This window comes from Lactuca saligna, chromosome 8 (genome assembly GCF_052625555.1).
Source record: "Lactuca saligna cultivar CGN05327 chromosome 8, ASM5262555v1, whole genome shotgun sequence".
In the NCBI taxonomy this organism is placed as follows: Eukaryota; Viridiplantae; Streptophyta; class Magnoliopsida; order Asterales; family Asteraceae; genus Lactuca; species Lactuca saligna.
This window is the reverse complement of record NC_136424.1, coordinates 65,501,485-65,520,000: the sequence shown is the minus strand read 5'-3', so window position 1 is coordinate 65,520,000 and position 18,516 is coordinate 65,501,485. Positions and strand designations below refer to the sequence as shown.

General features: G+C 30.0%; 3 protein-coding genes and 1 non-coding gene across 12 annotated transcripts; all 4 read right to left on the bottom strand.

Annotated features, from left to right (window-relative positions):
* Window positions 1–1,559: 1,559 nt before the first annotated feature.
* LOC145009710 (uncharacterized) lies at window positions 1,560–3,594 on the bottom strand. The gene is made up of 8 exons (XM_078968351.1): window positions 3,480–3,594; window positions 2,983–3,250; window positions 2,787–2,883; window positions 2,580–2,710; window positions 2,417–2,501; window positions 2,196–2,334; window positions 1,906–2,075; window positions 1,560–1,803 (listed from the first exon to the last, which is right to left on the bottom strand). Exons 1-8 carry the CDS (start codon window positions 3,516–3,518, stop codon window positions 1,560–1,562), a joined length of 1,173 nt encoding a protein of 390 aa, XP_078824477.1. The 5' UTR covers window positions 3,519–3,594.
* Window positions 3,550–7,771, bottom strand: LOC145012404 (uncharacterized). Of its 8 annotated transcripts, none has more exons than XM_078971207.1 (9): window positions 7,150–7,768; window positions 6,932–7,052; window positions 6,503–6,546; window positions 6,304–6,382; window positions 6,078–6,148; window positions 5,548–5,585; window positions 5,250–5,312; window positions 5,103–5,154; window positions 3,550–3,660 (listed from the first exon to the last, which is right to left on the bottom strand). In XM_078971207.1, exons 1-8 carry the CDS (start codon window positions 7,287–7,289, stop codon window positions 5,111–5,113), a joined length of 600 nt encoding a protein of 199 aa, XP_078827333.1. In that variant the 5' UTR covers window positions 7,290–7,768; the 3' UTR covers window positions 3,550–3,660; window positions 5,103–5,110. The 8 variants fall into 8 exon arrangements, 6 of the variants coding, with proteins under 6 accessions (XP_078827333.1, XP_078827332.1, XP_078827331.1 ...); XR_013664474.1 differs by lacking the exon at window positions 3,550–3,660 and adding an exon at window positions 4,739–4,966 and having other exon boundaries at window positions 5,049–5,154; window positions 7,150–7,767; XM_078971206.1 differs by lacking the exon at window positions 3,550–3,660 and adding an exon at window positions 4,739–4,966.
* A 1,699-nt stretch (window positions 7,772–9,470) lies between these two features.
* TRNAA-AGC (transfer RNA alanine (anticodon AGC)) lies at window positions 9,471–9,543 on the bottom strand. Its single transcript has one exon. It is a non-coding gene; the product is annotated as a tRNA-Ala (tRNA).
* A 444-nt stretch (window positions 9,544–9,987) lies between these two features.
* LOC145008219 (protein NRT1/ PTR FAMILY 4.6-like) lies at window positions 9,988–17,404 on the bottom strand. 2 transcript variants are annotated; one of them, XM_078966847.1, is made up of 5 exons: window positions 17,071–17,404; window positions 16,842–16,947; window positions 16,474–16,691; window positions 11,241–11,678; window positions 9,988–11,099 (listed from the first exon to the last, which is right to left on the bottom strand). In XM_078966847.1, the coding sequence occupies exons 1-5, from the start codon at window positions 17,071–17,073 to the stop codon at window positions 10,137–10,139; spliced, it is 1,728 nt and encodes a 575-aa protein (XP_078822973.1). In that variant the 5' UTR covers window positions 17,074–17,404; the 3' UTR covers window positions 9,988–10,136. The 2 variants fall into 2 exon arrangements, with proteins under 2 accessions (XP_078822973.1, XP_078822972.1); XM_078966846.1 differs by lacking the exon at window positions 17,071–17,404 and having other exon boundaries at window positions 16,842–16,953.
* Between the last annotated feature and the right edge of the window lie 1,112 nt (window positions 17,405–18,516).

Sequence of the window (18,516 nt, the reverse complement as noted above, 5' to 3'; positions counted from 1 at the left end):
TGAGATAGCATAACCTTCTGTTTTGTTATTCAAATTGTCATGTGTAATTTGAATTTTGAACGCCATCTTTTTTTCCATTAGTATATTTAGAGCAGATGGATAAATTTCATTATTACCAACCTAAAAAAAAAGAATGTTTATAAAAATAGATATACAAAATAATAATTTTGTTTTATGTAAATGAAGTTAAGATGTATAACCTTATAGAACTCATGAACCAACTCTTGTGCGTTTTTTCTTATAAGATATATTACGTCAGAATCATATAAAGTAAGTGACGCTGAACCGGTAATATCTTCAACTACAATGGTGATTTTAAAACTCAAAGCATTGATGTAAACATATTTAGTAATATAAATTTATATAATTTAACAGAACAATATAATAATATTTATAAAATAAGTTTCAAAACCTGGGAACAACATAAATAACTTTGTTTATGCAGCTTGAAGTGTTACAATAAAAAACTTCTTTATCTTGAGACTGATCTTGATGGATTAAAATTTGTTTCACAACTTTTTGTTGACATCTAATACAAGTAAAACAGTACCATTCCCCTTCAGCACATAGTTGCTTAATCGTACCGACAACAATTAAAATTTTTTCCTAAAAAATGTTAATGGAAGTTTAAATTTTAGTATAAAATAATAATAATCAAGGAATAAGATATAAATAATAGAAAACCAATTTCTAAAAAATTATATATTGTAAATGAAAGTGATGTATATATACCCGATGTACTTGTTTGAGATCAGCAATACTTTTGAAATCAAAATTATGAAGGAAATCTTCATTTTCGGAGTAGATGATCGATGACGAAGAGTTGCTACAATTAACAATTGTGGTTAGAGCCATTTATCGGGACAAAAAACAAATATTGTTTGAAATTATATATATATATATATATATATATATATATATATATATATATATATATATATATATATATATATATATATATATATATATATATATATATAACCCGAATCTAAGATTGCAAAATTACAAAGTTTAACAACAGTTTGAAAGACGTCAATTTAAAAAAAATAGAATTCAAAAGACACTGATTTAAAATTTAAAAACAAACTACACATATAAATATTTATATTTAATATGATATTAATGAATTAAACTTAAAAACGAAAATAACTTGACATTATGAACCCTAGATATTTTAGGAACGATGTTATTTATAACTTAAAAGTTACAATCTGATTGAAAATCTATAATACACAGAGTATAAATCGAAGACGGTGAAGACAGAGTATTGAAAAGAATAAAGTACTTGATCTTGAAGATGATCTTGAAGATGTAATTTTGAAGAGAAAAGAAGACGTGGAAAATAACAGAAGAAATTGGTGAAGATGACGGCAACAATAGAGGACGGAGGTTCAGATAGTAGTATGAACGGATGAACGGGTGCCAGTGAGGGACTCAGAGAATCAACATCAACAACAGGTGCAAGGTTAAGAAGATGGTGAAATCGGATACTTGGGAATATCAACCGAGAGGGATTACTGAGGTATATTGTAAACAATAAAAATGATAAGTTTTTGTCCCTAATATATTATATTTAACACTTTGCAAATTGAATTATAGCTTGATCTGAATATGGAAAGACTGAACATGGCTACAGATGACTTGCTTATTAAGCTTGCAAAAACCTTAAGAAAGCCAAAACTGCAGACTGTGTTTCTCATCAACCATTGGTTTCCACGATGAATAAGATCTTTTACATGACGCTCAAACAATACAAACGAAGAAGAGCCACTTTCATCTTGCACACGAACTACTATCCTAATCCTAAAAATTACACCATAATACTTATATTTAGCTTGACGTACACAATGAAATATATGAAAAATGTAAAATACATGCATAGTCAAAGAGATAATAATTACTTACTTTCCAAATACATCCGAGACAAATGCACAACCATCATAGTGAAAAGGGCTAGCATCAACATCATCATCATTTTTAGTAATTTTTTTAGAACAATCACGACAATAAAATGAATACCAACCATCATCCATATCAAAACCAATGATAGTAGCGATAATGGTTAAACCAACTTTCTGTTTCATATATAGGAAAAAAAAGGAAACATATTAAAGTATTATTTCATATAAATTGTAGATATAAAATCAAAACAATAATAGAATGCGGAAACTGTTATATAAAAATGTTAAGTAAACCTCATTAAAATCAGGAATTTCATCAATGTTTTTTATCTGAAAACGGAGGTAGTAATCCTCTGGATTAGCCATAACGGTATCTGAGTTGAGCTGGGATGTACGGCTAGAAGACTCAACATTCGTATCCAAAGCATTAAGACTACATAAACAAAAAAGTGAGGTTATTCAACATAAGTAATGATTTAGTAAGATAAATGTGTTAAAAATGGTAAATAACATACTTTGATTTGAAGTCCAAAATCTGAGGCATATCATCATTTATATGCAATCTAGACCCAAACAAACAATTACCAACTTGAGGTTGACCTGGAAGAAAAAAGTAAAATAATATTGTCAGTAATTACTTTGAAGTTGAAATGATAATTTGTTGTAAAAAACACCTACCACCCCAAATTTTGAGTTTCGTCAAACGTTGCAGGATAATAATAGGAGCAGTGTATTTATTATGTGGTGAAATGTAAGTATTCAGCTTCATTGCAAAACTGCCCCACAAAGCGACTGCAATTCTCGTACCACTAAATATGCATGGTGGTTATTAATGAAAAGATAAATATAAACGGGAGAATGTGTAATAATAATACGAATGTGTACCTTAAATCTTGAGCAACCAGATTCATTAACCTCTTTTCTCTTCCATACTCAACAATGACTCGCATGGGATTAGTTGACACAACTTCACCTAGAAAATCTATGTGAAAAAATTTAATAAATTAGTAATAATAATCCAAATGTGTATTACATTAAAAATTGAAGTATAGAAATAAGTTAAACTAACAACATAACATACCAAATGCAACACGAGTGTCAAAGTTCCTGGCTAGCAAATATGGGAAAGAGATAAAATGATAAGGATCTACTGTATCAAAAAAAATCATTGGATACACGAACTTTTGTGGTTTTGTAGAAATTGATTTTATGTTTATGAGGGACAAGCATGTATTCGCTTTCATTGCTAGCCATAGCGAAGTTACTGATCTCCCGGACAGCTCCTTCATCGAATAGGGATTCAAATACAGGAATAAGATTTTTTTTATTGTTGCTTGAATTCTACTTCCCTGTAGGTGACAATGAAAGATAAAAAAATGTAAAAAAAATATTAAAAAAAAGGAACAATAAGAGATTTCATTACATAGACTAAAGTTTATTTTAAAAAATAATACAGTTGATTATTAAAATTGTATGAATAGAAGTAAAAAAGCATACAAAAATTGAATTTAAATTTTTTTGAATAGAGATAACATAAGAAATTGATAATCTAAAAAACAAATGGTGTAAAAACAGTACCTCCTGGTCAATTAAAATCATGTCCAGGCTTGCAACCATATTAGGATTGTTTATATAGGTCGGCTTTCAAAACATGACGACTTTAACATGTATGTTCCAAGACTCTTTAGATGCGTTGATTTCAGCAACCTTATCAAAGATGACCTGATCTGCATTGTCAGATGCCATGGAATACTATTATCTGCAATGGAAGGGGATACTTGGTTAGAGAGAATTTTGATTTGTAATGAAAAATCGTAGACAGTATATTTATAGGGAAAAATAAATTTGGTTAATGCTGATATCACATAAAGATTTTGGAATGTAATATCATTTCCATACTTAAGATATGTTTTAATTATGGTATGATCTCCAAAATAATATCAATATACCTTATCTACTATAAGTACAAAAATAAATAAAATCATACCATATTTAAGATAATATTTACCATATTCAAAACTGTAAATTTGAAAAGTTTGTAGAATAAGGAAATTATATAATAAATATACAATATTTTCATAAATTTGGTATGATATCGAAAATAATATCAATATAAGATGGTTAATATATTTTAAGAAAATATAGGAAAATATAAATTTGGTTAACGCTGATATGACACAAAGATTCTGGAATGTAATATCATTTCCATAGTTAAAAGATGTTGTATATACGGTATGATATCCAAAATAATATCAGTATAACATATCAAATATAAGTAGAAATAGATAAAATCATACTATCTTTTAAAATATAATAATTACCATATAAAAAACTGTAAATTTGAAAAGCTTGTAGAATAAGGAAAAATAAATAAAATCATACCATATTTAAAATAATATTTACCATATTAAAAACTGTAAATTTGAAAAACTTGTAGAATAAGAAATTATATAATAAATATTCAATATTTTCATAAATATGGTTGATATCGAAATTAAACATCTTATATAAGATGTTTAATATATTTACAAAATGTAGAAAAATATAAATTTGGTTAAATGCTGATATGACATAAAGATTCTGGAATGTAATCATATTTAAAAATTACGTATTTATAAATTTAAAAAAATAGATGGTAAAGTGTTAATAGACCATACATAACAGTTATAAATATTGAGACTCTTTGACATGTAAATTTGAAAAGCTTGTAGAATAAGGAAAAAAATATAATAAATATATAATATTTTAATAAACTTCGACAAAATTACTAAAATGCCCCTGATCGATTAAGTGCTTACAACATCTTAAATTATCATATTGAATAGAATAAATGAATCTAACGCAACAATAATAGTATAGTGTAATCATATTTAATACATTACGTATTTATAAATTTAAAAACATGGATGGTAAAGTGTTGATAGACTATACATAACAGTTATAAATATTGAGACTATTTGACATGTGTAATCTAATTTATCTTTTAAATATTGAGACTCTTTGCCCGAATATTCACATGTAGCCTCCTGCCTTCTTTATGGTAACAATTTGATTTCTAAATTGCTCTGTATGGATAAAGTGTTGTATACATGAACAATAAACATGTCTTTGAAAACATTTGAGAAAGAGGCATAGTTAATTTATTACATCATACAAGTTGAGGTTGTAACCACATTGTAGAAACTACGTACAAATACGTACATGAAAGATTAGACTGCAGTGATGATGTGAGCAACTGTACTCCACAGTGTTCCTGAATCCAAGGAAATTAATCTATCTAGAGTTATGATTTGTTTGATTGAAAATGGATTTGGAAAAACACAAAAGGGTGTTTGACTTTGGATTAACCTGTTCTTATTGTGTTGTTGTGATCATTGGTGGCAGAAACTCCATGGATGAGTTCTTGTTCAACTGTTACTTATATGATATATATCGAAATCAAAATCAACATGGAGTAAAACTGAAACCCAAACACAAAAAGAGGAGAAGAAATTGAAGATCAAACGGAGCAAACCAGTGAGCTTTAAAGAAGATAACCCCAATACAAGAAAATGATGGTTCCAAATACGATGTTTTTATAGAAAAAATAGCATATCTGTAAAAATTAAACCAACAAAACCAATGAAATATTCAATATACGACATACCCTTCTTCTTTTTCATTCTCCACATTGGGATCCACCTCCTAAAAACAAAACGTTAAAGGGCACATGAATAGCAACCTACTTTAAGCCCATTAATTCTCATTTTTATGCAACGTACTTTCTTTATGAAATTCATTTCATGCAACGTGGTTTCATCATTTTGTAATTTAGAAAAATGATAGGTGTTGGAGATGAGGTGGGGGAGGATGCAATTCTTGGAACGATTGAGGGTATGAAGGATGTGATTGAAAAAGTCAACAAACAATTCAAAGATCCGGTAAAAATTCAAAAAAGTCAACCGACAATTGAAAATCAAAATGTTTGACCTTTTTTTGTGATAAGATTTGACAACTTTTGTTTGTGTATGCATCCCTGAATTTCTGTCGTTATATGAGACAGAGAGATTGGTTGAGGAACTTACTAAATTTGAGATATTATTATTAATCAAGTGCTTTTTGATGAAGAAGGTACATAATGTTTAATTTTTATTTTGGGTAATAAGTCTTATTTTTAGGGTGTGTTGTTAATTGTACCTTTTTCTAATCATATTGCAGGTGTTGAATCCAGGTTGCTCAAAGCTAGAATGAAAATGCAAGGAAAATACCTGGATCAGTTCTACATGTTATATGATGAAAGTCCAAAGTGAAATGAAGTTTTACCAGTGATAAATTAGGAATAAAATTTTAAAAGGGGGATGGGAGAACATTATCTCTCAAACCCTCAACAACATAATACTAAAGATATATATATGCACCTAACCTTGAGATTTTTATTCCGCCAACGTTCTTTGGGGGTAACATCTTCCGGTTTTGACTTTAAGGTATAATAAAATTCAGACCTGAAATAACATGTCACAAGTTGGTACCTCAAAACGATAAAGTTAATTAAAAGAAAAACAGTAAACTGACACTAACTGGTGAATTTAAAAAAAAAAGGTTTGGTGAAGTTGCAAACTAACATGGGGATTCTCAATTCGGCATTTCTGGAGCTCCTCTTGTGCACCTGCGATCCTCCATTGTAAATAAGTTATTTCATTAAGTAAATCCTTTTCCCTTTGAAGAGTATTTGTCCCTAAGTACTACTCTGTTACTTGCATTCTAACAAAAATACAAAATAAGTAATTAGCATCCCAGGTTGGAAACTTTCGTTTAGCAAAGTGACCAATACACCCTTCAAAATAATGGTTGTGGACCCCTCAATAGGCAAGTCACAAGTGAAATCCTTTAGGTGCTACTCTTTTATTACTAAAATTCTAACAAAATGAGTAGTATATTCTGTTCTGGGATATTTCTAGGCAAATGATAATTCAACAAATTTTCTGTAAGCAAAATGACTGATCTGCCCTTGAAAAATAATTGTTTTTGAAGAAAGTGAGAATAAGCAAAACCTGGATAATAAGGCCGAGGCCAAGAAGGAGAGTGAAATTCTTCTTGAGAAAATCGACATCTTTCTTTACAACTTGTACGAAATGCCCAAAGCTTTTCCCAAATAGAGAAAAGAACATTCTTCTAGGTTTTCATAAGTCAAAAAGAAAAAAACCCTAATAAGTATTGTCTCTATTAAATCCATTAAATAAAAAAGATACAATATTTGAATTTTCAATACCTTGAGACAAAATCGAGAAGATACATCTTGATCAAATACTCCCAATGCAATGACAGGAAGCGATGTGAAGAAGACATTGTAAAGAGACAAATACCAATCATTATACGCAGGTTGAGCTGAGAATGATGCATAAGCTTCATACAAGAAAATCGTGGTTCCAAATACGATGCTTTTATAGAAAAAATAGCATATTTGCAAAAATTAAACCAACAAAATCAATCAAATATTCAATATACGACATACCCTTGTGCATCAAATTTGGGATTTTTTTTACAGAATTCTTAACATAACCGCTTGCATTACCTCAACTCCACTGATTCCGATGTCGGCTTCTTGAATCATTCCGACATCGTTAGCTCCATCGCCGATTGCTAATGTCGTCTTTCGGGTTCCCTGTTTAACAAGTCGTGTAACCAATGCCTTTTGTTTTGGTAATGAACGACAAATGGTCGACGCGGAGAGTTGCTGGGGAATCGGGAACGATGGGGTTATGCATATCGGCAGCAGGAAGGAGAAGGAAGGGGTTAGGGTTCATATGTATTGAGTTTGAGGGGAGCTGATTGTGTTGATTGTTTAGAGAGAAAACAAAAGAACAAAGGAAAGAATCGTAAGAAGGAAATTTTATTGGGGAGGCGCGTGTATTATGCTGGGTGAGGATGATGTCAGCAAAATGATCCTAAGGTGGAGAGTAAATGGTTGATGTTTCTTCAATGAACAATTTAAGCTAAGGTGGAGAGTAAATGGTTGATGTTTCTTCAATGAACAATTTAGGGTTTTGTTTTAGTAATATTTAGAGATGAAAGAGTTTAGTTGATCCATGATATGTGTTTTATCTTTTATTTGTTTCAAGAAATATATCAATCAATCCAATTTTTTTTTCACTTGATTTTGATCGAGATGTAAATCATGTTCTTTAGTTAAAAAAATGTGCAAAAGCTTTATTTGCCTACAAACGGCAAATTAAAGAAAGGTGTTTTATAAAACTTTTCGAATAGATGAGAATAAACTTTTAAAGGGTTAGAAAAAAAAACATATGTAATTGAGAAAATCTACAAAAATAGCTTTTAATGATGTGATAAAATAAATAAAGTCTATTAAAGGTTGTGGATTATCTTATGTTAAGAGTATGGTTCCAAGAGTTTTGTTGTAACTAAATATAAATTAACACAAAGTTGCATAAATGGCCTTTGTGTTTCCAAAAAATCTTAGGTTCAAATCACGTGTGTTAGATGTTATACTATTCGAGAAATATATCAATCAATTCTGATTTTTTTTTTTCACTTGATTTATTTTTGATCGAGATGTAAATCATGTTCTTTGGTTAAAAAAATGTGCAAAAGTTTTATTTGCCTACAAACCGCAAATTAAAGAAAGGTGTTTTATAAAAATTTTCAAATAGATGAGAATAAAATTTTAAATGTTTAGAAAAAAAACATATGCAATTGAGAAAATCTATAAAAATAGCTTTTAATGATGTGACAAAATAAATAAACTCTATTAAAGGTTGTGGATGATCTTATGCTAAGAGTATGGTTCCAACAATTTCGTTGCAACTAATACAAATCAACACAAAGTTGGATAAATGGCCTTTGTGTTTCCAAAAAATCTCATGTTTAAACAAAGTGTTAAATGTTATACTATTAGATTGTCAAGAAGATATACAGTAAATCCTGGTATATAATCATAAAATACAAAATATAAAGATGTTTACATGTTCAGCGAACAAGTGATATATAATTTTTTGTTAGGTGTGAGACCAATGTATTATATGAGTTTATTTTAAAAAAAATTCTAAACATTTGACAAGTTTGGATTTATAAAAAAATGTGAGAAACATATTAAATTATTAAGATTAAAGTGTTTTTTTTTTAAATTTAAACAAATAATTCAGATAAATAAATAAAGAAAACTAATGAGCTTTTAATTTAGTAAATTTGAAATTAGAAATAAAATGTGTTAATGAAACTAATATGTTATTATTATTATATTTAAATATTATGTGAAATTTAATATAATGAAAAAACCATAAAATAATAAGTGGAAAAAAATTAAAATGAAAAAAAAACATACAATACATTAGAAATTGACAAGTAATAAAATTATTTCATTTATTAAAAAAGATATAATAATTAATTTAATATTGAAAAAATAATGAAGTCGAAAACTAAACCTACTTCATTAATTTCAGTCTCAAAAACTGAACAGTGGAACCAATACATATGCAAGTTTCTTTTAATTTAATAATATTGCCGAATAAAAAGACTTTAATTCCAAAAGAATTAAAAAACAAAAACAAAAATGCAACAAGACTTCAAGAACTTTGGAGATGCGGGGTATCGATCCCCGTACCTCTCGCATGCTAAGCGAGCGCTCTACCATCTGAGCTACATCCCCTTTTGTTGTTAAATTCTCAATATCAATAAACTTATTTAAATATATCCACATAGTTTTTATTATAAAATAAGTGCAAAAGCACTTGTTTTTGTTAAACCCAATTCATATTTTGAGTAAACAAATTGGCTTAATAGATTTAATATAAAATCACACACATATATATATATATATATATATATATATATATATATATATATATTCATTCTTTGTTTACGGTTATATGCTATAATATTGTTTATTTATTATAGTGTACGATTTCTTATCGTATCATAATCTTTAGAAGTTATAAATCCACATTGTAGCTTATATGATACCCATATGACAAATAACAACAAAACGAGAAGAAAAAGTATTAAGAACGAATGATCGATCACGACAAATTTATTTTTTTATGAAAAAAAAAAGATATTTAAAGATAATTAAAGGATAGGAAAAGATAAAGGGTGTAAAATGAACATGCATAATATGCTCGCAGAAACCCCTCAAGTTCTCTCAGTTGGCAGTTATATACAAATCTTAGCTGAAAATGTATGTCATGAGCTTGAAACTAGCTCGGCTAAGTTTCTTCTATACACCTTCAACTTTTCTATATTTCAGTTACAGACCCCTAAAGATCTGTACTTATAACGATGGGCCCAAAACAAATAATGAAGGAAATTCAGTGCACTCAACGCACACATCAGCCAGTAAAATCTCTCCAAATTGTAATGGTTCAAGTTGTCGCCGGACAACCACCCAGGGTGGCCAGAGTTCCCGGTGGCGCTATTCACAACCGACACTATCACTGTACTCAAGTAGTACCCCATAGCTAACGACGCGAACGACAACGATGTGGCTAAAGATCGCATAGATATCGGAGCTTCGGTGAAGAAAAACTCGAGTAATCCGGCCAACGTGAACAAGTCTGCAGATCCCAGAAACAAATACTGAAATGCGACCCATAAAAATGAAATCGGTAGTGGTTCGTGAGTGTCGAGGCCTGATTTTGTGGCGACCCGTTTGCGTTTGATCTCAACTAGAGCTGCTACAGCCATGGCTAAAATCGAGAGGAGTAGCCCGACCCCAATTCGCTGTAAATGCGAAATCCCCATTTCCGATTTGGTGGTTTTTCTGGCGAATGGGACTATGACGTGATCGTAAATCGGTGCTAGTAAGATTATGAACACCACCGGGAAAACCGGTAGGGACGCCGGAGGAACTTTTAGGTTTCCGATCTTGGTGTTCATCGTGGAGGCTTGTTGGACGGAGAAAGTGGAGAGCTGTGCTAGGCAGCAGTTGAGCATGATTGTGCAACCGAAGATTGGAAGGACTTTGAGAACAATTTTGACCTCTTCAACTTGAAGGATCGAACATCGAAGGAAACTGCAAGCCGGTTTGTTCATCGCCGCCCGGTTGAGAAACTTGAGGCTTGACGACGGAGTTTCTGGTTCTTCCGATTGCTTCGTGGGGTTGATCGTTTGTTGTCCTCGGTTATTTGATGTCGGAGGAGAGATACTCGCGATGGCGTTGCTAGGGTTCCTCACAATGCAAGTGTTCAACATCGATGCAACTAGAACCTGATGTTCAAAATTCAAACACAACAAATTTCAAGATCGTTATTTAAAAAGTTACAATAGTCTAAGGTTAATTTCGCAACAATTGACAAAGTCAAAATTTTAATATAAAAGAATATTGGGTAAATAAAAAGATTGAATAACCTTGAATATAGTTGTTATAGGGCTTCCACGAGGAACCTTGTTGCGATAAAGGCTAGAACCAGCTAAAAAGACAGGGATCGACAAAAAAATAGTCAACATAGAGATTCCAAAACCCCATTCCCATCCTTTATTGTCTTCGATCCAAACAACAAAAGTAACAGCGATAAGAGCACCAATAGCTAGGCAAAACACAAAATAGTTGAAAAACGTTGATCTCTGTTTCCTTCCATTAACGTTGTCTTCATCAAATTGTTCTGCACCATGTGTGGGTAATGATCCCTTGATGCCACCGACGCCAAGTGCTACTAAATAAAGCCCTAAAAACAACATTGCGGCTTGACCACCATGGACTTCTTGGCATGGAGTTGTTGGGTTAGAAGGGCATTTAGGTGGTTGTAGCCATGAAGAACGAGCTTGTATTGTTAGTATTACAAGACCCTGTTCAATTCAAAATAACAGAAAGTCGACATATTGTTGGAGTGCAAATAAAACCCGACACATAACCTAAGTGTTCAAGATAGTGAATAGTAATTAAGTTTGATCATAACTTGTTCGTCATTCAAACAAATTTAACTTATTAATTCTATGTTTGACGTACCAGCTGAAAAGCTAGCTGTTAGCCGAAAAGCTAGCTGTTAGCCGAAAAGCTAACTGTTAGCTGAAAAACTAATTGTTAAATAAAAACTAGCTGATAGCTGAAAAACTAGTTGATAAAAAATAACGTTTGGTAAAACTAGCTGAAATATATAAAATTACATAAAAGAACATGTAGGAGTATGTGTTTCTATAATTAATTAAGGGATTTATTTGGAAAATTTTTAAAAAGCTTCTAAAAAGCTAGCTATTGTAAGTAACTTTTCAAAAAACTACTTTTTAGCTTGCCAAACACGACAATATAAAAAAACTCGAAAAATAAATTAGTTTATCAGCTAGCTGTGGTGATCCAAACACAACCTAACTTTTAATTGTTGACTCCAATATTGTAAAAAATCTGAATTGCTAAACCGGGTTATTTGGTTTACAATGTTTGCATCAATGTTAGTATGTTACTATGCGCTCAAGAAGTTTGACAAGTGTTTCTATTGTTCTAATGTTGCAAATATTTATTTTTATTTTATTATTATTATTATTATTATTATTATTATTATTATTATTTTAATAAAAGGTTTAAATACAAAACCACAAAAAAAATCTGGTTGTACATAAACTTATAAGCTTTTATTTTGGTACAATTGTTTTTTTTGTTAAACTGTAACATCATGTCCATGACTAATGACTTATAATAATAATTATCACATGTATTGTAGTGATAATGATGTTGTATATATGAACACTTGCATTTCTATCGTAATATCTAATTATTGTATTTATTTGGATACGTGGAGAATAAGTACAATAAATACTCAATATTTTATGGTACTACGTGTCACAAGAGTAGATGCAACATGTGGTTTCGCTCTCTTTATCCGTCGAAGAGAGACAAACATTAATGTGATCGAATTCGGTGTTGTCTTGATATATAAATACTGGGACCCAAACACGTGTGTGCAACCCCACTCATATCCTAATCCGACATGGAAACTCATTAACCAATTTTTAAAAGAGAAAAATTAAAATGTTTTTGACTAATTAAAATTTTATTATCTGACTTTTAATGATTTCTGTTCTATGCGTATTGAATGTTTATTTGTTCAATTATATAAAGAAAACAAAGCATATCACGTTCCATGTGTGAGAGTTTTTTTATATGTTTTGTTTGTTAGATTCAATAGAGTTATAAAAGTCAACTATATTATGGAGTTTATATTTATATAATGACAGTTGTCTATGTCACCTAATTATGCTCTGAAATAAAAGTATTATCTAATTTGTATAAGGAGAATTGATAGTATCCAAAATTGACGTCAAATTATCAAATCCTAATAAATGGTATACTAGGATTTTGTATTCTAAATAACAGATGTTATACATGTGAGACTTTTAGACGAAAAAACTTGAATTATTATTCTTTATTATTATTATCCGACTTTTAATGATTTCTGTTCTATGCGTATTGAATGTTTATTTGATATAAAATTTCAATTATATAAAGAAAAGAAACCATATCATGTTCCATGTGTCAGAGTTTTTTTTTTTATACGCTTTGTTTGTTAGATTCAATAGAGTTATAAAAGTCAACTATATTATGGAGTTTATATTTATATTTATATAATGACAGTTGTCTATGTCACTTAATTATGATCTGAAATAAAAGTATTATCTAATTTGTATAAGGAGAATTGATAGTATCCAAAATTGACGTCAAATTATCAAATCCGAATAAAAGGTATTCTAGGATTTTGTATTCTAAATAACAGATGTTATACATGTGAGACTTTTAGATGAAAAAACTTGAATTATTATTGTTTATTATTATTACTTTTGGTTATGTTATAGAGTTTTTAGATTTATATTTTCCAAAAAATAAATAAAAAAATACGAAAAAATAAAAAATAACTAAATAAATACCATTTTTTTTACATTATAGTAGAATATTAGAATATTTTAGTAAAATATTAAAATATTTTACATATCTGACAAATGTATAGAATATTCTAACATTTTAAAAATCATATTAGAGTATTTACAATTTAATATTGTATTAGAATATTTCCCGTATTTAAAAAAAACGGTATTATTTATTTATTTATTATTTTATTTTTTAGGTAAAAAAAGTGACAAATAATAATTAAAAATAGAATTTTCGGATTTTTCCATTTATTTTATATTTTAAAATTATTTTTAGATTGCTTCTCATAGTCTCACAACATTAATATGATCTCAAATGAACTTGAACCTATACACACACATATATAAAAACTACAACTTTAACTTTCCAACCATCAACTATCAATCATCAGCTTCCAACTATCCGTTAAATTTGCCTTAAGACATATGTTTTATTATTTTAGTTTGAAAAAAGTATGTTTATTTGAATTGGCATGTTGATTTTTTTAGCCTAATTACCCCCACTTGCTTTGTGTACCCCCTTATGTGAGTTAAGGGTGAGCATTTGGATCTTCGGACCAGAAAATTGACTTCGACCTGGTAAGTCTTATTAGGCCCAGTGCAAGGTCAATTAATTTCTTCAAAACATGTCAATTCGATTTGGTCTAAATGATCACTTTTACGTCCAAGAATCGAGAATCAGAACTAAATCTAGACCTAATAAGCATCAACATGTCATGTCCAAGTTCTACCAATTTTTGTAAACCTGTATGATCTAAGAGTAAGACCTGTCTAAATGCTCAGCCTAGTGTGAGTGAATGAGTTTTTGTACCCTATGATTTAACTATTTATAAGAATGAGAGGATATATATAATAACTATTTAGAGGATATATATAATAACATTTTTTTTATTGTGAATGTTCAAATTAGACCATCTATTATACCGGCAACGAACCATGAAGTACCTCAGCATCATCACCTTCCACCTTCCTTCCATAAAGAAGTCGGTATACTCATCACATAGTGATTATGGTGGTGGTGGATTTCACTTGCAACAGAGAAGAAGAAAGGAAGAGAGAAGAAGACTGGTCGTGATGGGTTCTGGCGGGAAGCACAAGAGATCATGACCATGGCTTCAGGTCAACACAACGAGAGGATCGGGATGGTGTTAACATTCATGCTTCGTGGCCAGTTAGACCACAATGAGGTTTGATGCTGGTACTCTGGCAGCCTTATAAAGGCAAACATTTATTGTACGGAATGCAATGATTATAGTATGATTGCACTATTCTAATTATCAGAAAAAGAATATGATCACATTCTTTACGCTCCTATTAGTATAATTTATTTTTATGCAATAAAATATTGATTATTAATTAGAACTGAATTATTCATTGTTGTTTTTAGCTAGAAAGGAAAACCAATAGTTCGTACGTTTGTCAAATCAATTGATTTGATAAGCACGGGAACCTGTTTTGAACTGATTAATTCATTTCTTCTAAAATATATGGGTGCTCCTATATTTACTTTAAGTTTTTAAAGATACATTTATTTCATTCTTTGTACCAATATATTTTTATTTTAATATCGGTCCATATAAATCAAGATTATGCTTGAATTATAAGATTAAATTCATATACAAACCAAACCCCGGCCAACCTCTCATGCTAGAAAGCTATGGTATACGTTTGAATTTACATATTATATAATAAAATGAGTATAAGCCACTTAATAAACCGAGTGTAAATAAAACCGCCACATCCGGTGAACAAACCAATATAATAAACCGAGTGTAAATAAAAAATAACCTAGTTTACTTAGATAAGACCCTAACTTACTATATAACTAATTAACAACATTTTATTACAACTAGTAGTATTATTAAACTTTATTAACTGATATTTTATATTAAAAAAACAACACATTTACACACATTATTTGACCATAATATAGATGTTGATTGATTTCTAGATCCGCATTTATTGCTAAAGTGGCGAGTAACACATGTAACAAGTGCATTAAAGGTTTGTACTAATTTTCTAACATAGCGTAGGATCAAGGGAATGAGCCAACAACAGATTTGATTCACATGTTCCCACTTATCAAATATAGCGGGCTATTATTTTAATTGTCGGATCTACCAAAAGTTGCCACATATATGTGGAAATTATGCTGTTTTAAAGCAACCTCTTTTTTTCATTTTTATTTTATATAAAATTTTTTCAATATATACATTATATATATAGATAAATAAAAGCAAAGTAAAAGTTTCAAAGCAAACCCATGTTCTTCCCACTTGATATTTTATTTTCTATAAATTTTCCATTATCGGGTTTTGGAATCTTTGAATTTAGTTTAGGTTTTTTGGTCAAACAAGATTTAAGAAACTGAATTGCGGTAAGTCCAATATTCAGTACTTTTGATTATCTAAGGGTTATATTTTGTAAATCTAGAAAAGAATGTGAAGCAGGCGTAAATTGTGTAAACGAATAGAATCTTGGACATTTGATAACTACGATATATGTTCTCTTATTAAAAAGATGAAGGTTGAAAAACAAAAATGATGGTATGCTAAAATTATTGGTGTTAATTAGCATTAAAAGGGGATTGTTATTTGTTATGTCTGAATGATTATATTTGTTAATTCGTTATCCGATGAACAAGGGTATCTTGTAATATTTGTATAGTCATGAATCAAATCACAATTTTCATGTGAGAATCAATCGAGAGAAGAGGGAAAATTACCAGGAACTCAACAAGTGCACTTATGAGGTAGATGTGGTAAGTGGTGAAGAAAGCATCAGATAAGAAGCCACCAAGAAGAGCAAGAAGAAAAGCAGTTCCCATGAAATCTGTGACATTATTTGCTGCTTTTGAAGGTGAAAAGTGCATGTGTTCTGTCAAGTACAACACCAAGTTGCTTGCATTTGCTAAATAAGCCAAGTTCTCCATCACCTCCACAACTAAAAAAAAGCAAGAAAATTTTCAATCACCGATCAAAACTATGATCGACCCACATCAAGATTACAAAAACCCATATCAAATATGTAAAAAATTGATCGAGAAACTAATGGAGTGAAAAGGGTTTATTTGATTCTGATTTTGACTTTTACCTAACACAAAGAAGGCAGCAAGCATCCCACCATGTTGACCTCTTTTAGCAGGTTTGTTCTTCCAATCCACATAACCTTCCCATGTATCCAGTTCTTGTTCCACTTCCTGCATCACATAATCAAGAAACCCTATACAAGATCAGTGACGAATTTGACAAAAGCAGTCAACTTTCAGTTTTCTGATTGGTCAAAAGCATATAAAGACGATAGTAAAGAGAGAAAAAGCCACCATTTCTTTTGTAAGCGATGAGCGTGATGATTGATGAAGATCAAATAGGAAGAAGAGATGAAAAAGTATCTAGTTTCGATGTGTGTACACACACACTTACTTCTTTCTCTCTCTTCCTTTGAGTGAAAGGCAAGATTTTAATGTGGACGACTTTCACAAATACACACTTTTCAAAGTAGTAGTATGGCACTTGGTCATCTCAATGGACATTTGTGGTATTGTTTTATTGTGTTTGGGAAATTCAAGTACACAACTCCTGACGATGAGGAGAGATAGAGAGTAGGGGTTCTATTTATAGCGGCGGGGAGGTGAGGTTTTATAGGCACAAGTTGAGTCTTGACTCTTGAGGGTGGGTGAAGAGGGACGGGGGATAAACCGTAGAGATATCAAACAACCATCCCATCTCAAATTAATTTATCTCATTATTTATAGTCTTAATTATAAGTACAATTTTTTTGGCTTATCCATTTGTAATTTTCATTTTTCAATTGATTTTAGTTTTTCTTTTAGTTTTTACTAGAAAAATTAAATATTGTTTTAACTTTTGTTTCTATAAATTTTCTTATCCAATTAAATAATGATATGTATAATATTTAATATTTATTTAATAAAATATAATAGTATTTTAGTAATGATAATATGATAATTGTTATCATTTAAACGGATAAGAAGATTGATAGTAACAAAAGATAAAATTTCTCATCTTAATAAATTCCACATTTTAGAAAAATAAGAATGTTATTGTGTAATACTATTAAACGACAATATTAACATACCCTAAAAACTTGAGGTCGGAAAAGATAGACACCATCCCACCAATACTCATTATTCCACTGAGTATAAGAATGTTTCACATAAAAGACCTCCAACATACATATTTGATTTGTATTATAAATTATTTTAAACCTAAACTAGTACAACCAATATCTAATTTTTTCAAGGTACATATGAAGTTTCAATAATAAAAATGCATAGAAGTTATCTAAAACTAATGTTGACGAAAAGTTATAAAATATAAACAAAGTTCACCCTAAAAACATTTTTATGCTTGAGATATGTTAGGATTTAGGACGCTTGATTTTAAAAAATATGCGGAATTTGTTCCCAAAAACAAAACATGATAAAATAATATTTACCAAAGCATTTCATAAAGAAATGTATTTTCATTATATAATCAAAACTCGGGATGTCATGTTCCGATACAGATCATAAAGCATAAACGATAACATTACAAGTCATTCAACAAATATATACATATACAGACTTGTAAACAAAATAACTTGATGATTATCCATCTTATACCCTCGCGCCACTTCCTGTAATACAAAGAAACTGAGTGGGTCAGACTTGGGAGCCTAGTGAGCATATAGGGTTTTCAACCCACAATAAATAATTAAATTAATATTCATCAACCAACAATAACTCAATTACACATTCCCGTTATTC

Bases quoted from the DNA above. Each gene is read 5' to 3' on its own strand.
- LOC145009710 (XM_078968351.1), bottom strand. From the start codon at position 3,518: ATGGTTGCAAGCCTGGACATGATTTTAATTGACCAGGAG. The intron at 3,251-3,479 runs GTACTGTTTTTA...TGTCACCTACAG, and splicing joins TGATTTTAATTGACCAGGAG to GGAAGTAGAATTCAAGCAAC. The intron at 2,502-2,579 runs GTAGGTGTTTTT...TTTTTCTTCCAG, and splicing joins GAAACTCAAAATTTGGGGTG to GTCAACCTCAAGTTGGTAAT.
- LOC145012404 (XM_078971203.1), bottom strand. From the start codon at position 7,289: ATGAAGCTTATGCATCATTCTCAGCTCAACCTGCGTATAATGATTGGT. The intron at 6,383-6,502 runs GTTAGTTTGCAA...ATGTTATTTCAG, and splicing joins GCCGAATTGAGAATCCCCAT to GTCTGAATTTTATTATACCT. The intron at 6,149-6,303 runs GTTAGGTGCATA...GAACTGATCCAG, and splicing joins GGCGGAATAAAAATCTCAAG to GTATTTTCCTTGCATTTTCA.
- LOC145008219 (XM_078966846.1), bottom strand. From the start codon at position 16,953: ATGCAGGAAGTGGAACAAGAACTGGATACATGGGAAGGTTATGTGGAT. The intron at 16,692-16,841 runs GTAAAAGTCAAA...GCTTTTTTTTAG, and splicing joins TGCTGCCTTCTTTGTGTTAG to TTGTGGAGGTGATGGAGAAC. The intron at 11,679-16,473 runs GTAATTTTCCCT...TGAATTGAACAG, and splicing joins GTGCACTTGTTGAGTTCCTG to GGTCTTGTAATACTAACAAT.